The sequence below is a fragment of the Pyrenophora tritici-repentis genome, chromosome 2 (assembly GCF_003171515.1).
Source record: "Pyrenophora tritici-repentis strain M4 chromosome 2, whole genome shotgun sequence".
In the NCBI taxonomy this organism is placed as follows: Eukaryota; Fungi; Ascomycota; class Dothideomycetes; order Pleosporales; family Pleosporaceae; genus Pyrenophora; species Pyrenophora tritici-repentis.
Window position 1 is genome coordinate 868,834 of NC_089391.1, and position 19,906 is coordinate 888,739.

Below are 19,906 nucleotides of genomic sequence, written 5' to 3' on the forward strand. Positions count from 1 at the left end.
TAGATCACTTTCTGTGTAATAGCCATCGAGATCACTGCTACAGCCTATTGACGAATTAGTGTTACACACCTAGGTTATTCGTGCAGAATGATAACGCAAAACAAATTCGTTTCTACGGTCTCAATATGCGGTGTAAAAGTTAGATATCCGTAGCGCTTAGGCAAGAACATCACCCGCTGAATGGCGGCTAATATATTATATCACGATCCGGTCAACACAAAGATGTTAATTGGCAAGCCATGCGTGCACTTCTCTTATGATGACTTGGCACCTCGTGCTACTAGCATTTTCACTACTGGCTCGTGGCCTCCAAATGAAGCCGCCTGAAGTGCGTTGCCGTAGTATCCACCCCGCGCGTGGACGTCGGCCCCCTTGTCCACCAGCAGATTTACTACCTGCCCATGCCCCTTCTCTACCGCCAACAACAGCGGTGCCTGGCGATAATCACTTGTGGCCTAGATGTTGGCCTTTTCTCTCAGCGGCTTTCGCACCGTCGCCTCTTAGCCATGTCGGGCAGCCCACAACAGCGCTGAGCTTCCAGATTATTGTACATTGTAGCGGTAGAGGTAGCTATCTAGGAGATAGTAAAGTCGACGGTTGACTTGTGAAATGGCGTTGATATCTCTCTCAGAGTCTAGGCATTCTGATATACTTCGGAGCAACTCATTTGGTAGATCAAGCAGTGACATTGCTGAAGTAGCACTTGTCTGCGTTACTAAATTCAAGGTAGCAATGAAAACGACCGCCTAGCAGGCATTATAAGCAGGGGTGAAGCGGGCAAGAGTTCCAATTCAATAGTAGACACGTGTCGTGAAGAAAGCCGAGAAAGAGAGCGTTGAGGACGATGGTAGAGCAAGCAGCGGCAGAGTGGCTAAGCAACCGGGGTTCAGAAGCAGAATAGAACAACATCGAAGGTGATTTAGCTCTTGGTATCGCTATCGGTAGCAGGGAGAGTGGCTAGAGGGCGGCGCGACGATTTATCTCTATGGCGTGGCAACTTTCGCGTTAGCTATAGTCGTGCGTTACACGCGTCCTAAAGTTTCACAATAGCTCGCAGTCGTTTGCTGCCTAGCGGCTATTCTTAGAAGCGACCTGGACGTGGATACTGTTGGTCTCACTCAATCTCCCCTTGATCATCATAACCTCGACCATGGACCCCGCAAGCCAGGCACTCGCGCAACGTCTACAAGATGGCGTGCGTGACACGTCTGCTGCCCGATGAGAGTACGGCAATGTCCCTGTCTCGACTCTGATCCATCGCAGGCTTGGACGTCGTTCGCGAGCAGAGCAGGCTCAGCGCCAGCAGTACCTGACTCGAGAGGAGGAGAAGGCGCTTGTGAAGTTCTTGCTGCTCATGTCTAGTCTTGGACAGCCTGTTCGTGTTAAGTATCTGCGTTCACTAGCATTTAGTATAGCCCGCCAGCGGTCCACAAACGAGTCGATCAAGCGTCCAGGTAAGAACTGGCCACGAGCTTTCGAGAAGCTCCACCCCGAACTCCAGGCGAGGCGTGTCAGATCGATAGACTGGAAACGTCATAGCAGTAACATACACGAGAAGATAGTAGAGTAGTTCGACGTGATCGGCCAGGTACTGCAGGACCCCTCTGTACTGCCAGAGAATGTGTACAACATGGACGAGACTGGAGTCATGCTGAGTATGCTTAGCTCAGCGAAAGTCCTAGTCTGGAAGAACGAATAGTAGTGCGGTAGAGGTGGAATTGTCAAGCGCACTATGGTCACTGCAATTGAGTGCATCAGTGCTGACGGGAGGGCGCTGCTGCCGCTCATCATCTGACCAGCATCAACTCACCGCAGCAACTGGACCACATACCCGACCCCAGGGTGGCACTATGGCTTCTCTAAGAACGGGTACAATGACTCCAAGATTAGCCTAGAATGGCTAAAGTGCGTGTTTGATTCCCAGACGCGTGAGAGAGCAGGTGGAAGACGTCATGTGCTGATCTGCGATGGCTTTGGAACGCACGAGACACTCGAGATCCTGGAGTTCTGCCTTACTGACAACATTATTCTGTGTCGTCTGCCTTCCCACACCCCCCACAAGCTACAGCCGTGCGACGTCGGCCCTTTCGCGCCCTTGAAGACTGCGTATCGTGAGCAAGTCGAGCGGCTGAACCGAGGCGGCGTGGACATGTTCGGCAAAGAGCACTTCACGTATCTCTACAACCCTGCGAGGGATCGTGCGCTGACCAGCAAGAACATCCGAGCTGGGTGGTATGCTGCTGGCCTGTTCCCTTTCAATCCAGAACGAGTGCTCAGAGACGTGCCCAACCCTGTAGCGGAAGTAGGTAGTATCGAACCAGAAGCTGAGGCCACGAGCGCCGATCTGCTGAGCGAAGTGCCTCGTACGCCCATCACGCCAGTAACAACAGAAGCACTCACCTCCTTGCACGATCTGATCGTAAGAGACACGCATGCGCTTGACGCGACGAACAAAGATCGCCTACAGAAGCGCATACAGAAACTAGCCAGTGCTGCTAAAGTGTTGTTCGCTGCGCAAGCGCTCCTCAAGGATCGCAACCGGTTTCTGCTCGAGATCAATCGCGAAGCCAAAGCCCGTCGGTCGACAAAGTCATTGGTCCTGGGTAAAGCAAAGGTGATGAGCTTTGAAGACCTTGAGGAGGCTAGAGCAAAGCGTGCTGAGAAAGGGCAAGCCTCGGTAAGTAAGCCAAAGCGCGGGCGTGGGGGTGGGCGCGGATGCAAGCGCAAAAGCGACGCAGAAGGAAAATCGATGGCCCCGCCGTTGCCTGAGCCAGCGCATGCACCCGTATCTGCTTGGAGAGCGCCTGTAGCCAAGATGTATTAGACCACGTTCTCTAGCTCTGTAAGAAATCATGTTTCGCAACATCTCGCAGGGTAGGCAAAATCGGAAAGTCAGATCTAAATTAGATATGGATAGTGCCTACAAACGCTACAACTATGTGAGTACCGTCTGGTTTGTCCTGCGCTTTAATGGGCCGAGAGCGCGTCAGTGGTCAGGACCCTGCTGGTAGCGCTAAGGTATTGTTGCGCGTTGCAGCACTCCAGGCGGACGCGCTTCAGCCTTGCGCTTCAGCCTTGCGGGCGGTGCGCATGCATGGAGGCATCCCATCGCACGGATCTGATACTGCAGCCTTACCACATTTGTCTTAGTGCTTTAAGTAACAGAGGCCGTGGCAACTAGTCTTGGCACGTATTAGTTTCACGTAGGACACGTCAGTGCCCCGCAGTGACCTCATCGCAGTCTCTTCACGTTGCGAAACGTTTGCCCGTTGTCGCCGCAATCCTCAACATCAAGTAAGGGGTGATTATCTGCGGTGTGCACTAGCGCTAGCACGCCCGAACCAACAACTCTGTCTGCCTGCAAGTGGACAGCAACGGGACTTGCCTTTGTCCCTTGATGTTCAAGATGCGAACGTAGCCGGAGAGTGTCCTGTTTGCAGTGCACGGACACCATCCAACTCCTCAGATTGAAGATCGGTTGGTGCCCCATTTGATCCCAATTAACTCGCAGCGCTTGCGAGCAAGTTGGCATGCAGTAGCGTCTAGTTTTTTAAATTTACTAACTCATTACTTAGCTCGACCTTCTAGGAGAGATGGGAACATACAAATTGCCGTTCTTTTTTACTTTGAAGACTTCGTATGGTATCATGCTGTTGTCGATGGTCGGGTGTGACTTACAGTAGATATCCAGAACGATGTGCATCTTGGAAGATTCGTTGGGGGCCATTAAGTGAGAAAAGAAATCTTCATTTGGAGGTTCAGGGCCATGCAATGCAAAGAATTGTTCATTTATAGTCGCTTCCTCACGTTCGTATTGAACGCTAAACCGAAGAACAACTCGCTTCGGGTTGTTTATGGATCCCATCTTGACGGTGCGGCTCTGAGGCTGTGCAGTATTGCCTACTCTAACACAAGATTTGCAGCTAGTTAGGAGTACTGTATATCTGGTAGCGCGCTGTGCAAAGGATGGTGATATGTTTGACGACGATGTGGAAGGCGTTAGAGGCTGGCTGGTTGTTGGACACGGTCTGCATTGGCGGTGGTGGCCTGAGTGCTGTAGCCTGATATCTGGAAGGGGTCAGTAAACGATACTTCAACTTTAGGGGGTGGTTTACCTTGTCACTGGATGAGATGCTTGATGTTGCTGTGGAATTGGTCCTTGTCGTGATGTTCTGCGTCCTTTGGTGTATAGATTTGTAGCGGTCACTGTCGCACCTGTTGGGCGAGATGGGGCGTGTTAGAAATTGTTCGCTAAAAAGATTTATAAAGTCGTGGCGCGTAGCACGGCGTCGAGCTTGAGCTGTGAGGTGTTTGTTCTTAGATGGTGGACGCGTCCGCCAAACCAAGGTCTACACGCCACCATGCCAGTGATGACATAAGCCAACCACTAAGACAGATGCAGCTAGCGGAGCTCAGCACCATTAATGGCTGTCCCATGTGACGAAGGGCCATCCCGGATGATTATAGCTCAACATGAAGGTTAACCAAGTAATTACCATAGCAGTATTATCATCACATTGTACGTCTATGCTCATGTCTAGAACATGCTGACCGTCATCAATATGTCCATCTGTCATCACCACATCTGTGCCACGGGTACTCTCCACGTTTCCAGCATCGGATCAATGAGCGCTTCGCTTGCTCGTGCTGCTTTGGCTGATATTCCTGACGCGTCTTCTTCTTGCTCGTCTGGAATACCTTCTTCGCCCGCCACACTTCTACGCTTCCGACCACGTTTCTTCCCTGATTCGCCTTCATCTGCCTGCGTCGTTGCCTTTGACCGACAGCGCTTTGCTTTACCTGCAGTCTTCTTGGCAGCATCTTGCTTAGCACGTTGTACACGGTTTGCCCGAATTGCTTCGAGATCTTCCTGTCTCATTACCCGCCCTTCGCCATTCTTCCCGGGCTTCTTCAGGATGTATGATCTCGTATTTCGGCAAGTCTTAGCCTCGTTATTGGCAGCCTTGAGAAGTCCAATGTAATTCTGGTCAAGTGCTTGTCGGGCAATAGACTTTTCGGAAGCGTTGGCAAGCTTCTGAATGAGTCTGTGATGGCGCATTTCATTTGGCTCATCATTATGAGAATCTTGCTTGATAAGGCTGAGCAGTTGTGTCACAGCTTCTGATGACGCGGATGTTACTGGCGTCTGAATTACTTCATTCTGTGTACTTTCGTCTTCGTAGGGTGACTGAATGGTGAGTGGAGCGTCTGGCCTTACGATATCACGAAGAACCCTCGGAGGGTTGAACGGAAACAGACCGGTCTTAGCCCAGCCAGCGAGTATGTTCTTCTTCGTCACCCCCCTTTCTCTCGCACGGCTGTATATAGCAGTAAAGTGTTCCTTGTTGACATTCGTCAGGCCTCCACGATAGCGGCGCTCCACTTCATCTCGGTACGCTGTTTTCAATGGCCCAAAAACCGCCACGTCACAGGGCTGTGTCTTTCGAGACGTGTGAGAGGGCAGTCTACATAGGATGATGTTATTCTCGAGTCAAAATTCGATGATCTCAAGGTTTTCATGTGTCCTAAAGCTATCACAGATGAGTATCTGTGTCTTCCTATTAGCATGAGCTTTAGTCTGAAGGTCAAAAACTCGTTTAATCCACTCCAGGCTGATGAAAGAGTCATTGTAACCTGTTTCAGAAAGGGCGTAGAACCATCTAGGGGTAGGTTATGTCGTCCAGTTGCTTCTGTGAGTAGTTGCAGGCCAGGTGATCATCGGATTGAGATACTCACCGCTTGCTGACACGTATTCGATAACAGTTACCATCGTCCGCTTTGTGCCAGTTCCTCTATAGTCCCATCTCTCATCCTTGCTTACAAGGACTTTGACAGAGCAAAGCATAGAAAGCATAACGCCTGTCTCATCCATATTATAGACGTTCTCTCATAAGACGTCTGCTCTACAGATTTCCTCCTTGATCACAACAAACCAATGTACCACCTTGTCATATATGTTATTATCATGGCGCCCCCACGGTGTAGACCTATTGTTCCTTGATTTAATCTGTGGATGACGGTGACGGAAGGCCTGAGGCTAATTCTTCTTCGGTAGCTCGGAGGGTCGTTTCGTGGCATGGCGGCTGGCGATGCAAAAGGCAAGCGCAGGTATATATTTAATACGTACAGGAGTTTCAACTGCGCTCATTCGTAATATGAAAGCAACGAGAGCTTTCTCCTCGGATGGGGTGAGGTATTGCTGGCTCTGGGCCTTCTCCTCCATCGAAGGTCGTCCGCGCTTCCGGTAGTATCCGGTATGGTAGGGAATCTCTTCTTCGGTCACTACGGGGGAAGCCCAGTCTGCAGAGATATCTATAGGTGCAATTTGCGCCAGTATTTGGTTGGCCGGTTCTATGTTTGCTGTGGTGTTGCATATGCTGCCTTTCGGGCCATGATGACGCACAGCACATCCCTGCACTCCTGGACCGAGCAAAGGAACCCGCTTGTGCCAAAGATAGAGCGCACGTGATCAGCGTATATGCTTCTAGAAGCGCGCACCATCCCGACTCTATTGAGTTAGCTCAAGGAACTATAGAAGAACAGACTAATTAAGCGTAGGCAAATTCAATGCTTTAGGACCTCTGTGCAACAAACATGGTAATCAATTACTATAACGTGGTTGGCAAGCGAGTCGGCCACGCAAGCGAGTCGGCCACCCCACCAACTTCTACAACTTTAAAGCGATATATCTTAACAACGCGATAATATTATTGCTAGATATTGATATAGTAGACTACTCCATATCAATAGTATTAGTCTTGCATGTGCGCGAGTTATGCCCAGTCTCCTTGCACCTAGTGCAGCGCCTTTGAGCGCGCTGCCTAAGGCCTAATCGCGCTCCTCCTTGACGCTCTTTATAAGCAATCTGCTAGTCAGCCTCATTTTGAGCTAGTATATCCTCTCCAGCTCCCTTTGTAAGTACTCCATGCTTCTGTATACGCCTTTTAGAGCGCCGCCTACGCGCTGAGGCTGCGCTGTTGGCCTTCTCAAGACTAGAGATCTAATCGCGCATTAGCTCAGCAGAGAGCATCATCACCTCAGCGCCCTTCTTTAGCTGGTTAATTGCCTTAATAATCGAAGCTGGTGATGAGCTCTTGTGCTGGCGCACGCGCTCACGTATTAGGCTTGACTGAGCCTTAAGCTCACGCGCGTTGCTTGGCGTTTGAGCTACCCAGGGAGCCTCTGGCAGAGCAGCTGCTGGAGGAGTAGGTGTACGCAGCTGTACATCTAGCTTTGATAGAACAGCCTCTGGTTGTAGAGGAACAAGGCCTGCGCCGCGGAAGGCTGAGCAGATGTTGGCTGGCGTGAAGGCGCGATAGAATGCTATCTTAAATGCTGGCAGAAACTCTAGCTTGGTGATGTGGTTGATGTGGTTGCGCATGAGGCTCTCTACCTCACGGCTGTACGCGCGCTTTAATGGCGAGAAGCAGCTAACGTCAAGTGGCTGGAGTAGGTGAGATGAGTGAGGAGGCATACAGAGCGTATAGATATTATTCTCCTTACAGAGCTCGTGAAACTCCAGAGATTGGTGGCTCTCATGGCCATCAAGGATAAGTAGGCGACGCGCGCCTACACTACGAGCCTGCGTGTGAGCGTTAAAGTGCTTTAGCCACTCAACTCCAAGCTCATTATTCGTCCAGCCATTGTCGCTGACTGCGATCGCCCAGTCGCGTGGGATATCCTCCTCATACCACGCTGATAGGTGGTACTGACCAGCGAAGATGAGGAATGGTGGCACTGACCAGCCAGCAGCGCTGATAGCAGCGATCAGCGTTACCCACTCGCGATTGCCTGGCTGAATACTCTTTGGCCTGCCTCTCCTCTCTGCTCCTGTTATAACTAGCTGCGTTGTAATCTTGCCCATCATAAAGCCAGCTTCATCAAAGTTGTAGACGTCCTCATCGCAGATACCCTGCTCAGCCTTTATCTCTTCTACAAGCTTAAACCACCTCTTTATTAATGTCGCATCCTCACACAGAGCTCTCTGCCTATCGTACGCTCGGTTGAAACACGTCCGAAGGCTGTCTGTACGCTTGACAAAGTTGGCTGGCCACTTCTGCCCAACCTAGCCAGCGCCGCGTGCAGCCAGCAGCTTATCAGCCATATCACGTGCAGCTGCGTAGGTAGGCGCAAACCCGCGCTGATCGAGGTGAAGTATATAGCTGACAATCACCTCCTCTTCTCTCTGGGTAAGCTTCCTTAAGTTGGGCTGGCAATCGCGTCGGGCAGGTATACCAGCGCGTCGGCGGCGGATTGATCGTTCGGATACGTTGTAGATAGCAGCAGCACTGCGATTACTCTGCACTTGATAAGAGTTGATAGAGGAGATAGCAAGTTGAATATCTGCTTCATTTGATAACGATAGAGTAGCGTTGCGTTGAGCCATTGTAGGTTGAAATCAGCGAGGTAGGCAAAGTTGGTGGGGTGCGTCACTCGCTTGTACGCGTCACTTGCTTGTACAATACGTTAACGTGTCCGTGCACCTCGTGCCCGGATTCATCTCATGCCCCGCGAACACCATCTTAGCGATCTCAAATTTGAAGCTGTACAGCACCACACAATAGCTTAATATTAATAAAAACATAGTATTGCAATAATTAGATGCTTGCAATAAACTTGTACTATCTGAATTTTTGTGGGAGGTTGACGTTGCGGCCACGTGATGTGGTCTTTGGTGGTGGAGGCGATGGAGGAGATGCAACTCTATCGCGAGCTCTATCCTCCATCGCTCGTTTTTGACGCTTGTTCTTAGAAGAGGGAGCTCTTGAGGCTTTACGCTTGCGTTGTTGAGCTTGTTGGGTGGCTTTTTTCTGGTGTTGAGCTTCAACTTTGCGCGCGCGTTCAGCTGCTTTCTCAGCTCGCTCAAGCTCCCTCATCTCCTTGAGCCTCTGCCTCTCTACACGCTTCTCCTCGAGCTTAACTTGACGCTGCAGTTGAGCCTCCTTACGCTGCTTCTTGGCCCGTGCTTTTTGGAGTTTCTCCTCCATCTTATCTCGCTCCCGTACTACTTCTCTAGCTCGAGCCTCGCGTATCTTGCGAGGAGACCAGAAGACAGAGCCACCGTGATACTCCTGGCGCTGTTGAAGGTCAAGGGCTTTGCTCTTCTTCTTATGCTTCTGCCTGTGGTCAAGAGTCTCTTTTAAACCCTCTACTTCATGCTCTAAAAGCTCATTCTGAACAGAGAGATGGTGAACGCTTGAACGCAGCTTTCTTGCCTCGTACTGATGGCTATCATTGACAGCAACTCGGACTAACCGATCGAGCTTTCTCCAATCACTGTCGGAGAGCCCTGATGATGAGCTCCGCTCAGCTTCTGGCGTACTCGCGAATCTCTTAAGGATAACGTTAGGATCCATTGGCCATATACCAGTAGCTTCAAACGCTTTTAATATAGTTGATTGCTTAAACGAGGCCTGCTAAGCTCTCTAGAAGAGTGGGAAGAAGTCTCCTTTCTTGATTGGAACAAGGCCTTGAGCCTTATGTAGATGGTTGGTGAGCTCGTTGGAGTAGGCTTGAGAGAGTGGCTTGAACAGCACTACATCGAGCGGCTAGAGCGTATGAGTCGAATGGGGAGGAAGGACCATAAGGAGGATCCTATGGCGATCACAGTAGTCGATAAACTCCATCGTGACATGAGATCTATGGCCATTAAGGATGAGCAATCGCTATCTCCCTGATCGCTGCTTTGTATAGCGATCAAACACCTGCTTAAGCCAAGCTAGGCCTACGTTATCGTTTGACCAGCCTGTTGGAGATGACGAGACGAAGACCTTATGTTCTCCTGCCTTAATATCCTCTATCCAACTTGATCGTATAGCTCCTTTTGCAGCTGCGTAGATGAGGCTTGGAGGCAGCGAGCTCCCATCGGCGCAGCAGCAGGCCAGGAGTGTTAGAAAATCGCGTGATCCATCCTGGAGAGATGCTCGAACCTCTTTCTTATCCTATTGACGCCTGCTGAATATCCTCTTACTCCTGCCTATCATACCAATAAGGAAGCCCTTTTCATTCATATTGTATATATCTCGAGCCTCTAGGTGGTATTCGGTGATCTTCTGGTGCAGTAACTCGAAGTAGAGTCTATACTTTGACTCAGAATCAGCCAGGTGGCGCGTACGATCTATGGCGCTGGTCCACTTTGAGATAAGATAGATCTCGTGTTGGTTGATGAAGCGAGTAACCTAGCTCTCGCTGAGCTGCTGATGGGTTACTTCTGATGAGAAATTCCTGATCATCTCTCTTGTAGGAGGTAGGCCTTGCTTGGTAAGCTTAGTGATATATCGTACAAGCTCTAACTCTTGTTGTGGGCCGATAGCTTGCTGCTGAGCGTATCCATCGCTCCTAGGCCCTGTCACGCGCCTCCATCTTCGCCCTAGCGTTGAGCGGTTAACCCCCCATTTTTCAGCAACTTCTTTTAATGTGAATTTCTCTCCTGGATCGCGCGATTCTAAATCTGCAATCGCTTCATCAATCGGAGCCATAGTTGTGGAGTTATTGCGCGTCAAAGTTGTAGTATTGAGACACGCGTCGGTGTTCGGTGGGGCATGAGATGAATCCGGGCATGAGGTGCACGGACACGTTACGCCCTAACCTACGGTACTCTCCTGTAACGGTGGGATCGAGGAAGAGGGGGATTGCATTGTCTGAGTAGCTAGGAAGGAGAGCAGCTATATATATGAATGTGGGATGTACGAAGTGTGGTAGCGAGAGCAGTACCCAACTTGTACCAGAATAGGTCTTGGCAGAGCCCAAACCGTTACATCTCCACCCTGCGAGTTGACGTTGGCGCCCTTATTGAGCAGCATCTTGACTGTCTGCTCGTAGCCTCTAGATAAAGCTGCCTGCAATGCGTTGCGGTAGCGTCCACCCTGCGCATTAACGTTGGCGCCCTTATTGAGCAGCATCTTGACTGTCTGCTCGTAGCCTCTAGATAAAGCTGCCTGCAATGCGTTGCGGTAGCGTCCACCCTGCGCGTTGACGTCGGCACCCTTGTCAAGCAGCATCTTAACTGTCTGCTCGTAGCCTCCGTGTGAAGCTGCCTGTAGTGCATTGCCGTAGTATCCACCCTGCGCGTTAACCTCCGCGCCCGCGTCGAGCAGCATCTTGACTACCTGCTCGTGGTTTCTAGCTGAAGCTGCCTGCAATGCGTTGCCGTAGTCTCCACCCTGCGCGTTAACCTCAGCGCCCTTATCGAGCAGCATCTTAACTGTCTGCTCGTAGCCTCCGTATGAAGCTGCCTGTAGTGCATTGCCGTAGTCTCCACCCTGCGCGTTAACCTTCGCGCCCGCGTCGAGCAGCATATTGACTACCTGCTCGTGGCCTTCCCGTGAAGCTGCCTGCAATGCGTTGCCGTAGTCTCCACCCTGCGAGTTGACGTTGGCGCCGCTGTCGAGCAGCATCTTAACTACCTGCTCGTGGCCTTCCCGTGAAGCTGCCTGTAGTGCATTACCGTACTCTCTACCCTGCGCGTTAACCTTCGCGCCCGCGTCGAGCAGCATATTGACTACCTGCTTGTGGCCTTCCCGTGAAGCTGCCTGTAGTGCGTTGCCGTAGTATCCACCCCGCGCATTAACGTTGGCGCCCTTATTGAGCAGCATCTTGACTGTCTGCTCGTAGCCTCTAGATGAAGCTGCCTGTAGTGCGTTGCCGTAGTATCCACCTTGCGCGTTAACCTTAGCGCCCTTATCGAGCAGCATCTTAACTGTCTGCTCGTAGCCTCCGTATGAAGCTGCCTGTAGTGCATTGCCGTAGTCTCCACCCTGCGCGTTAACATCGGCGCCATAGTTAAGCAGCAGCTGTACTACTGCCTCGTAGCCTCTGTATGAAGCCGTATAGAGTGCATTGCCAAAGTGTCCGCCTTGCACATTAACGTCAGCGCCCTTGTCTAACAGCAGCTTCACCACCTCTTCGTGGCCTTCGTATAACGCCGCCTGGAGTGCGTTAACAACCCCTTTTGTCACCTGAACTACGCTTCCGCATCGTTGCAGAAGAAGAATCATGATTTCCCTTCCAATTCTCACGTTTTCTGCAGCGGCTTTGACCACTGCTTCTGTGACCTCGACTTCACTTCTGCGCTTTTGAAGAAAAAGACGCATAATATCCCCCCCACTTTTTTCGTTTCCTACTGCGCCTTTGATCATATCCTCTGACAATGGTACCTCGAGTCCTCGCCGCATCAGAAAATGTTCTACCCCTCTTATATTAGATGTTTCTACAACTTCTAAGAAAGACGTAGCATTTCGAGAGGCAAGATCCTCTAAGAGCTTTGGCATTGTCTCGTAGGAAACATCTGATGGTCCAAATAAGAACAAAGCAGTATCGCAGATGACTTCCTGAAGACCTTTCGTATAGTCTGGACGTAGGTTATTGTTGTCGTAAGCATCTGAAGATATGCCTAGTAAGGCGTAGACGTTGTCTCGTGGGTCACTCGCTTTGCTTTCGCTGAACTTCAGCAAAAGATTGTACAGGTCTCTGTTCTCGCTCCACCAGGACTCTTCTCGTAGGCGGCCAGGCATAATGTCTAAGACAGCTTGACAATGACGTTCTGGTTTGATGCCTATGAGCGACGGAGCAAGGGCAAAGGTACGTGCTCTGACAGACTTGGTGCCACACCAGATACTTGCTTTCTTCGCATTGGCTATTTCCTGTAAGATCCAGACTCTTCTGAACCACGGTCTCCTTAAGAGCAGATCTAAGCCTCTACGTGACTCAAAACCTGGATCTTGAGGAACTAATAGCCAGAATGTGGTCCACTGTGCCAGATCCCAGTGTCTGTGCCCATGCATCGAACTGTATTCTTCCAGTCGCCGAAGAGACTCCATAAGGATTTTAGTCTCTTCTGTGGCTTGACCTAGCCAGACAATCACCTCCTCCGCTTGCGAATAGATCTTGCACATCTGTTCAACTTGATGTCCTCGCTCTCTTTCGTTATCTTGATCGATACAAATAGCGTCAACCCAAAGTACTCTGTCTATACCTTCCGAGCGAAGATGTTGAAGTGCTGAGTGTAGGTTTTCAGTAACATTAAGTGTCTTTCCATTGACTTTCACAGTGGAAGTCTTGTCCGTGCCGCCCCAAGTATACGATAAAGCATCGTAGGGAACAGTGTCGGCACCATCGAGGTAGGCCTGATACAGCATACACTCAATAACCTGCCCTTTGCCTCCTAGTAACTGCAACAGTCGGAATGCGGGACGCTCGAGGTCGATCGGTTTGTAGATAAAGATGTCCATCTGTACCCTGCACTGAACTACTTCGTCATTAGCTAGAGGGTCCAAGGCTAAGAGGCTAGAGTCTAGCCTACCTATCTCTAATAGCATAGAGCTACAGAGTTCGACGAGGGTAGTGGGAAGAGGACATGTACCAAGCACTCAACTAGTAAAGATAAGGATTACTTGTGTTTGTTGGAGTATTGGTTAGGGAATACGCATGAGCTGAACAGCACAAGGCAGAAGCATGGCGGGGTAGCAGAGCTGAAGGCACGAGATGATTAATATGGCAGTGCAAGGCTGAACCTACGCAGCACTCAGTGCGCCAGCCGAAGCCTGCCATGCCCGCTATGTGAGACCTGCCCACCTTGTTCTTTGGATGCTACATAATTATAATATATTTCTTTTTGATGAACTGCAGCAATATTCGGCTATGGCTTGGTATGTATATCGGTTGCGATGTGCTCGAGGGCACGAGAACGTGGTGGGTCGGACAAGGGATCAACGGCGGGCCTGCGGGGCTAGAGGGCGGCGCGACAGTTCGTCTCTGTAACATAAAAGCTTTCGCATTAGCTATAGTCGTGTATTACACGCGTCTCACAACAGCTGTGTCGGAAATTAGTGGCGGTTTTGATGCTGTGTGTGTTCATTGACGCGAGCTATATGCCAGGGCCTTCAAACCTAGCCCTGTTCCTTATCCGAACCGGTTTTCAGGTCTCCTAGAGCGCTTGGCAAAGGCGCCGTACAGCCACAGCCACAGACCTAGCGTCAGCAGGGGTAGATCACAGCTAAGCTACTTTAAGCTAGGTGTGCCCTATCTAACGTTGGGAAGTCATCAACATGCGCCACGCCTATTTTGAAAGGCATACGGGACTGGCATAGCGCCGAATTCTTTACAATAGGATACAGTAAACCATGAGTGTGCTAGTGCAGGCCCTTGCCTGCCAAGCTACGTTAGCATATCTCCCCAGCTTGGGCTCATTTTGAGAGATCTCCTGCTTCGCACAACGGGGCTCCCGGCATGCTCGTTCCCATATCGGAGTAATCTCTCGAGCCTGGAGAATCGATCATTCTTAGTTGCGCTCTCTTCACAACCCTCCGAGCTCTTAATTGCTTCTTGAAATCGCTAATAAACAAGGGGGTATCGTTAAAGAGTCGATTGACAGCATTGACGAAACGATCGGCAGTACGACTAACATAGCAGCGATTCATGTCGGATGCTAATGTGCTTAAAGAGCAATAGCCATACAATCATGGTGGATTGATAGTAGCTTTATAAACCTGCAAATGGGAGGCGCCGAAGCCCCGAACCGCCAACCTGTCTCGGGAGATAGTGTGTCTCTTCACCTAGGGACGCACCTTACGTTGTAACCTTCCGTATCTCTACTTGGTCCCCTATGGTAGTCATACCACCAGAGGAGACCTTGTTCTAATATTATTATTATTTGTAACGGTGTGATGAGAGGAGGACTGCGTTGCACTGTATATGTTACGGTTTATGAGGTGAGAACGTCACGTGCACCTGTCAAATGAGATGAGATGTCACACAAAGTAGATGAAATTGATAGTTGTTGATAATTGTGTGTATTGTCTGTGAGGTGGCCTCGCCTCGGGCTTGGCAGTGCTATGGGTGTTTCTCGAAATACCTTGAGCCACCTGGATCTGGTTGGCTTGGTGGCCAAGAACATCAACTCCTATAGTAATTTGTTAGTAAATCGATGCAGCCACGCTTTCTAACACCCACAACGTATTTGAAGTTCATTGTTTGCTGCGATCGCCTCTACTGACTCGCGTTTTTGGTGTTGCAATTTTCTCGAGCCCATCTCATCGCGATGCCAGGCACCGGCCACCGCTTGCAGCCCGCTGTTCTCCAGGCTATCCTCGACCGAATTGCTGCCTGCGAAAGTGATCGAGCCATCTCTAGAGCTACAGGTGCGAGCCGTAACACAGTAGCAAAGCTGAGGTTGAGCTTAGAGTTTTGGGGCGTGCCTTATCCGCCGCGCTGCGTTCGACTTGGGCGGCCATCTATACTCCGGCAAGCTCAGCGCGAAGGCCTTCAGGCATACCTCAATGGCTCACCGGGCGCATACATGGATGAGATGAGGGACTTCTTGTACGACGAGTACGACGTTAGGATAAGCCTTGCGAGCGTTTACCGAGAGCTAGAGAAGATGAGATGGTCTCGCAAGCTTGCAACAAAGCGGGCAAAGGAGCAGAGTGAGCCACTCCGCCGCCTCTATCTTGCCAGGATGGCGCAACACTATAAGGCGGAGCAGATCGTTGCGTTGGACGAGAGCGCCTGCAATGAGCGTACGGGCGACCGCAAGTATGGCTGGTCTCCAATCGGGGAGCCGGTGGAGCTATCACACAGCTTCAGGCGATCAGAACGGTGGTCGCTGCTGCCAGCCATGACGATAGATGGCTACATAAGCTATAAGATCTTTCAAGGCGCGATTACATCTGAGATCCTAGAAGACTTCTTAGAGTTTCAAGTGCTGCCGTTCTGCAATCCTCACCCAGGGCCAGCCTCAGTAATCGTGCTTGATAACGCCTCCATCCATCGATCAGAGCGTGTACGGGTGCTTTGCCAAAGTGCTGGAGTACTCCTTGAGTATCTGCCGCCATACTCACCAGATTTCAACCCCATCGAGAAGAGCTTTAAGCAGCTCAAGGGGTGGATGAAAAGGAATTCAGCGCAAGCGGAGAACTTCATTGACTTTGGGGTCTTTCTTGAGTATGCAGCGCAGCTGGTGTGCTGTAATATTAACTGCAGAAGCTGGTTCCATAGGTGTGGCTATCCCTATTAATTGTGCTTTTAAATGGATGCCACAGTACGTTTCTATAGGTAGATGATACCATACAAATGCGAACGATTACACCTTAATGCGCAACCCACAAAAGCGATTTAATAATTCTAAAAAAATAAGAGCTATTTCTATACATATAGAACTATCTTAGGAAGTTAACCTGTTATAATCGCATAACGTTGTAGTGTTGTACATAGGGCTATCCAAATAGACTATTGTTGCAGCGCATTTGAAACGCCTGAAAAACCTCAACACTATAGCGGGCACGGGCCGCTGTCACCAAAAACGCTCAGGCCACTAAGCTTCAAGCATTCTCGCCATCATCCTCCACAACACTGCTAGACGGTTCAACCACCAATTTCTTGCGCGCAATCTCTTCTCTTTTCTTACAACGTTCGACTCGTCTCCAGTTACGATCTGTGAGACCCTGGTACCCAGCTTGCCATTCTTTTGCAGTGTTTTGTAGCGTGAAAAACCAGCCAGGAGGCTGCTTGAAATGCTGCGTCCACAACTTCAAGATATCACCAGATGGCTGCATCAAGAGGTTGATATCCATAGCTCCGTCAATAACAAGAGTCTTATAAAGCTCGTTAATGTCCTCTCCAACTGTAGGAAATTTTAACTTAAGGTAGTTAAAGAAATTACTAGTATGCTCGTTAATCTCCTGCTCATGATCATATCGGATAGGCGCCCACTGAGATGCACTAGATACCTCAGCTCTTGTTATCGTTGGTGCAGCTGCCTGCAAGTTAGACTCCTGTTGAGGTTGCCTGTTCATCCGCTCAAGCTGTCCAACGATGAGCAGTTTTGTTAAGCTTTTGATATCATCGTCGCCATCTCCAGCCGCCCGCAACTTGCGCGTTTTCTCATGCACCCGCAGGTCCTTTGCTCTCAAAATTGCAAGCCGTACATCATCAGATGGCTCATCGTACGTTGCCCTTCTCGCTGTAATTGCTCTTGCCCACATGGAGATAATGTTGCCGTTGACAAAGAGGTGATCTTCGAAGCGCGCTGGCTGCCTCGCTGTTGGCGCCATCCAGCAGCAATAAGGATAGTTCTCGCAATGGGTATCTGTACAGCGCCATCTATCCCGGATAGCAATAGCATGCCCGCTACCTGCTTGTTCAGCTGCTATTACACCAGCAAGCCCCTCCTCTTGAATCACCGTTGCGGTGCGTCGACGAGGACCGTCGACAACCGTTGGCAACGGCTGCTGCTCCCCTGGAATTTCAGCCAAGATGAGCTCGAAATCGACGTTTACTGGCTCGCTGACATAGTTATCAACCTCTACAACAAGGCGCTGAAAGCTATTCCACGTTGCATCAACACCTCGCCGCAATCGCTTTATCGCGCGCTCGCGTTTGGCCTGCTTAGCTGGGTAAACAACAGTGCAAACAGATGAGATCTTCGCTCTTTTTGGCCGTAATTCTGCAACAACGTCATCTACCCACTGCCATAGGTCGTCGAAATGCAGCGAGTACAGCCGTACGCCGTGCTCGCTATCGGCAGCTTCAGGAATAAAGTGTTTCTCCATATCACCACCAAGGCAAGCCCTCCACCTAACGCGCAGTACAGGATTAACCTCATCCTCTAGCGCTTGCGATGAGCGAGGCAGCCATGGAGTGCCTTCTTGACGTCGGTACGCTGGCTCTCCCTCATCCTCAACACTACCGGCAGCGCCCTTAGCAGCGATCTCATCCTCATCCTCAGGCAGCGGATCGCCATCTCCATCCTCGAAAGTATCCTCATCCTCGCCAACGATATCTTCAGCTTGCGCGGAGGCAGCTGTTTGGGTGGCTTGCAGCTCAGGCTCGGACAACGGGCTTTGACGGCGCGGCGGGGCAGTCGCTGGAGGCGACGGCAGCGCCTCACGGCGGACACGTTTAGGCGTTAAATGGGTAGGATTTTGTCTAGTTGCTGGCGCTCTACGCTTCTGGGAGGACGGGTTAACGCCTTGATCGAATGGCTGCTTCGGCTTACGCTGGCGCTTGGGCGGCATCCCAACAGCAGCTAGATTGAGCTCGCAACAAGCTCCACACAAACAAAACGCTATACACGAACGATTTAGAGTACAGGACTAGCTTCATGGGCTTCTGGAGGTGGGAAACGGCTGCTGCATTAATTTACTAACAAATTACTATGGGAGTTGATGTTCTTGGGCACCAAGCTAACCAGATCCAGGCGGCTCAAGGTATTTCGAAAACCACAATAACTGATCCAACTGCGTTGGATCAGCTACGAGACAAGACCACATCAGACCAGAATAATACATTCTATCCCCGTCTTTGATAACCTATCACAATCTGACAGCTCTCTAAGCGTAGCCCCTTACATAGATTAGCAAAAGAAGGAGAGGACACAATATTAGACTAGAATAATACAATCGATCCCTATTATATTATTATACTATTATCTCTGTCTTGATAACCCATCACAACCTAACACTAGTACTAATTAGGAGTGCTAGCCCGAACAACTTTATAGCCCGCCCGAATAACCCCTAAGAAATCGAGCTAAACATTTGAAAACATCTTTTGATCCATCGATTGATCTCCTCAGTTCCCTGTCCCTGTGTTCCTCTGTCCTCTCTATCTCTCTTCCCACTTCCAGTTACAGTAAATAGTAGTGAAAGCGTTTACCGCGTCTCGCTATATAACACTTTACTATACTGTAACATTCAAGCTCTAACCTTCTTTAAAGGAAGCTCCAACGTTGCTTCTAATTTCATGACCGTTCTTTTCCACACCTTCGTCAAAGGCGGCTAGCACAGCTCCTGTGGCAATATCAAAGATAATACGAGCAACTGCCGTATACACTGAATTCGCAGAGAGATACGAGACACGGAATTGACCTTGGCCATTTCCTAGTCCGGAGACGGGAGAGGCATATACACCTGTTCCGCTGGCGGAATAGACCTGACCCTGAGCAAACGTTACTATGGCTCTAAGCGTGAAGTCGCGAGCATGATCCAAGTGAAGGATCCATTCAATGTTAAACGCTCCGCTGTTGACACCCCTAGCTTGGAGCTTAGGCACGCCACCGTTAGGCAAAGACAGGGATCTAGTATCGTTAGAATTGCAAAGTCGGGACACATGGCTGGCGTTATATTACCTCTTTTGGACGGGAAGTGTATCGTAAACCTCGGCTGCCTTCCTAGCATGATGCACATCGCGCACGTCCACCGCTTTAGCAATAGGAACGGAGAGCCTTAATAGTTGTTAGCATTAGTCGCCATCCAAAGCGATAGTAAGTATACATACTCTTTAGCCTCGTTTGAGGCGACTGGTGTAGCGTAGGCTACACCGCAGAGAGCCACAAAGAAAAGCGACTTGAGCGAAACCATCATGGGTTTGTTAGGGTTGATAAGTGAGTAAACTCAAGAAGATTTTCGTCAAGTTGAAAGACTAACAACGTGCGTGGTGCTTTAAATAAAAAGATATATCAACATATTTATACATCCGTTTTCTCTGATGAGGTGACCTCTACGAGTAATAATAATTATTGAAGCTAGTCCAACGTGGGTTTCTAGGCTGAGTTAGCCATGGGCCGCAATCGCCATACGGACGAGCTCGTATACACTATGTTCTCAGCGTTAGAGGTGTAAGCCTTTACTAAAGCTGGAGTATTGCTGTAACCTTCATACGCTAAGAAACTTTCGTCAGCTAACGTGATTATGTTGGACGATGATTATGTTGGACGATGATCGTGTTGGACGATGATCGTGTTGGACGATAATCGTGTTGGACAATGATCGTATTGGACGATAATTATTACAAGGTTTAGCGATATAGACTCGACCACAGCACTCGAAAACTGACTCGAACCCCAGAAGGACACGTGTTTCCGCAGGCTTCAGCTGACGTGATCATGTTGGACGATGATCCATCATGATCA

At 50.0% G+C, this 19,906-nt stretch overlaps 10 protein-coding genes across 10 annotated transcripts; 2 read left to right on the forward strand and 8 right to left on the reverse strand.

The window, feature by feature from the left end:
- Nucleotides 1-2,149: 2,149 nt before the first annotated feature.
- PtrM4_057980 (uncharacterized protein) lies at nt 2,150-2,824 on the forward strand (the record flags this gene model as incomplete). The annotated part of the gene is made up of 1 exon (XM_066105381.1): nt 2,150-2,824. One exon carries the CDS (start codon nt 2,150-2,152, stop codon nt 2,822-2,824), a length of 675 nt encoding a protein of 224 aa, XP_065964008.1.
- Nucleotides 2,825-3,462: 638 nt separating this feature from the next.
- On the reverse strand, nt 3,463-3,865 carry PtrM4_057990 (uncharacterized protein; the record flags this gene model as incomplete). The annotated part of the gene is made up of 2 exons (XM_066105382.1): nt 3,463-3,559; nt 3,606-3,865. The coding sequence occupies 2 exons, from the start codon at nt 3,863-3,865 to the stop codon at nt 3,463-3,465; spliced, it is 357 nt and encodes a 118-aa protein (XP_065964009.1).
- Nucleotides 3,866-4,576: 711 nt separating this feature from the next.
- On the reverse strand, nt 4,577-6,410 carry PtrM4_058000 (uncharacterized protein; the record flags this gene model as incomplete). Its single annotated transcript, XM_066105383.1, has 3 exons — nt 4,577-5,440; nt 6,128-6,360; nt 6,404-6,410. 3 exons carry the CDS (start codon nt 6,408-6,410, stop codon nt 4,577-4,579), a joined length of 1,104 nt encoding a protein of 367 aa, XP_065964010.1.
- Nucleotides 6,411-6,868: 458 nt separating this feature from the next.
- Nucleotides 6,869-8,386, reverse strand: PtrM4_058010 (uncharacterized protein; the record flags this gene model as incomplete). The annotated part of the gene is made up of 3 exons (XM_066105384.1): nt 6,869-7,000; nt 7,037-8,056; nt 8,168-8,386. The coding sequence occupies 3 exons, from the start codon at nt 8,384-8,386 to the stop codon at nt 6,869-6,871; spliced, it is 1,371 nt and encodes a 456-aa protein (XP_065964011.1).
- A 235-nt stretch (nt 8,387-8,621) lies between these two features.
- On the reverse strand, nt 8,622-9,356 carry PtrM4_058020 (TolA, Membrane protein involved in colicin uptake; the record flags this gene model as incomplete). Its single annotated transcript, XM_066105385.1, has 1 exon — nt 8,622-9,356. The coding sequence occupies one exon, from the start codon at nt 9,354-9,356 to the stop codon at nt 8,622-8,624; it is 735 nt and encodes a 244-aa protein (XP_065964012.1).
- A 69-nt stretch (nt 9,357-9,425) lies between these two features.
- On the reverse strand, nt 9,426-10,478 carry PtrM4_058030 (uncharacterized protein; the record flags this gene model as incomplete). The annotated part of the gene is made up of 4 exons (XM_066105386.1): nt 9,426-9,548; nt 9,729-9,931; nt 9,986-10,178; nt 10,209-10,478. 4 exons carry the CDS (start codon nt 10,476-10,478, stop codon nt 9,426-9,428), a joined length of 789 nt encoding a protein of 262 aa, XP_065964013.1.
- A 186-nt stretch (nt 10,479-10,664) lies between these two features.
- Nucleotides 10,665-13,229, reverse strand: PtrM4_058040 (uncharacterized protein; the record flags this gene model as incomplete). The annotated part of the gene is made up of 1 exon (XM_066105387.1): nt 10,665-13,229. One exon carries the CDS (start codon nt 13,227-13,229, stop codon nt 10,665-10,667), a length of 2,565 nt encoding a protein of 854 aa, XP_065964014.1.
- A 1,808-nt stretch (nt 13,230-15,037) lies between these two features.
- On the forward strand, nt 15,038-16,012 carry PtrM4_058050 (DDE-3 multi-domain protein; the record flags this gene model as incomplete). Its single annotated transcript, XM_066105388.1, has 1 exon — nt 15,038-16,012. The coding sequence occupies one exon, from the start codon at nt 15,038-15,040 to the stop codon at nt 16,010-16,012; it is 975 nt and encodes a 324-aa protein (XP_065964015.1).
- Nucleotides 16,013-16,316: 304 nt separating this feature from the next.
- On the reverse strand, nt 16,317-18,011 carry PtrM4_058060 (uncharacterized protein; the record flags this gene model as incomplete). The annotated part of the gene is made up of 2 exons (XM_066105389.1): nt 16,317-17,693; nt 17,772-18,011. 2 exons carry the CDS (start codon nt 18,009-18,011, stop codon nt 16,317-16,319), a joined length of 1,617 nt encoding a protein of 538 aa, XP_065964016.1.
- A 685-nt stretch (nt 18,012-18,696) lies between these two features.
- Nucleotides 18,697-19,358, reverse strand: PtrM4_058070 (uncharacterized protein; the record flags this gene model as incomplete). Its single annotated transcript, XM_066105390.1, has 3 exons — nt 18,697-19,072; nt 19,124-19,219; nt 19,273-19,358. 3 exons carry the CDS (start codon nt 19,356-19,358, stop codon nt 18,697-18,699), a joined length of 558 nt encoding a protein of 185 aa, XP_065964017.1.
- Nucleotides 19,359-19,906: the final 548 nt, after the last annotated feature.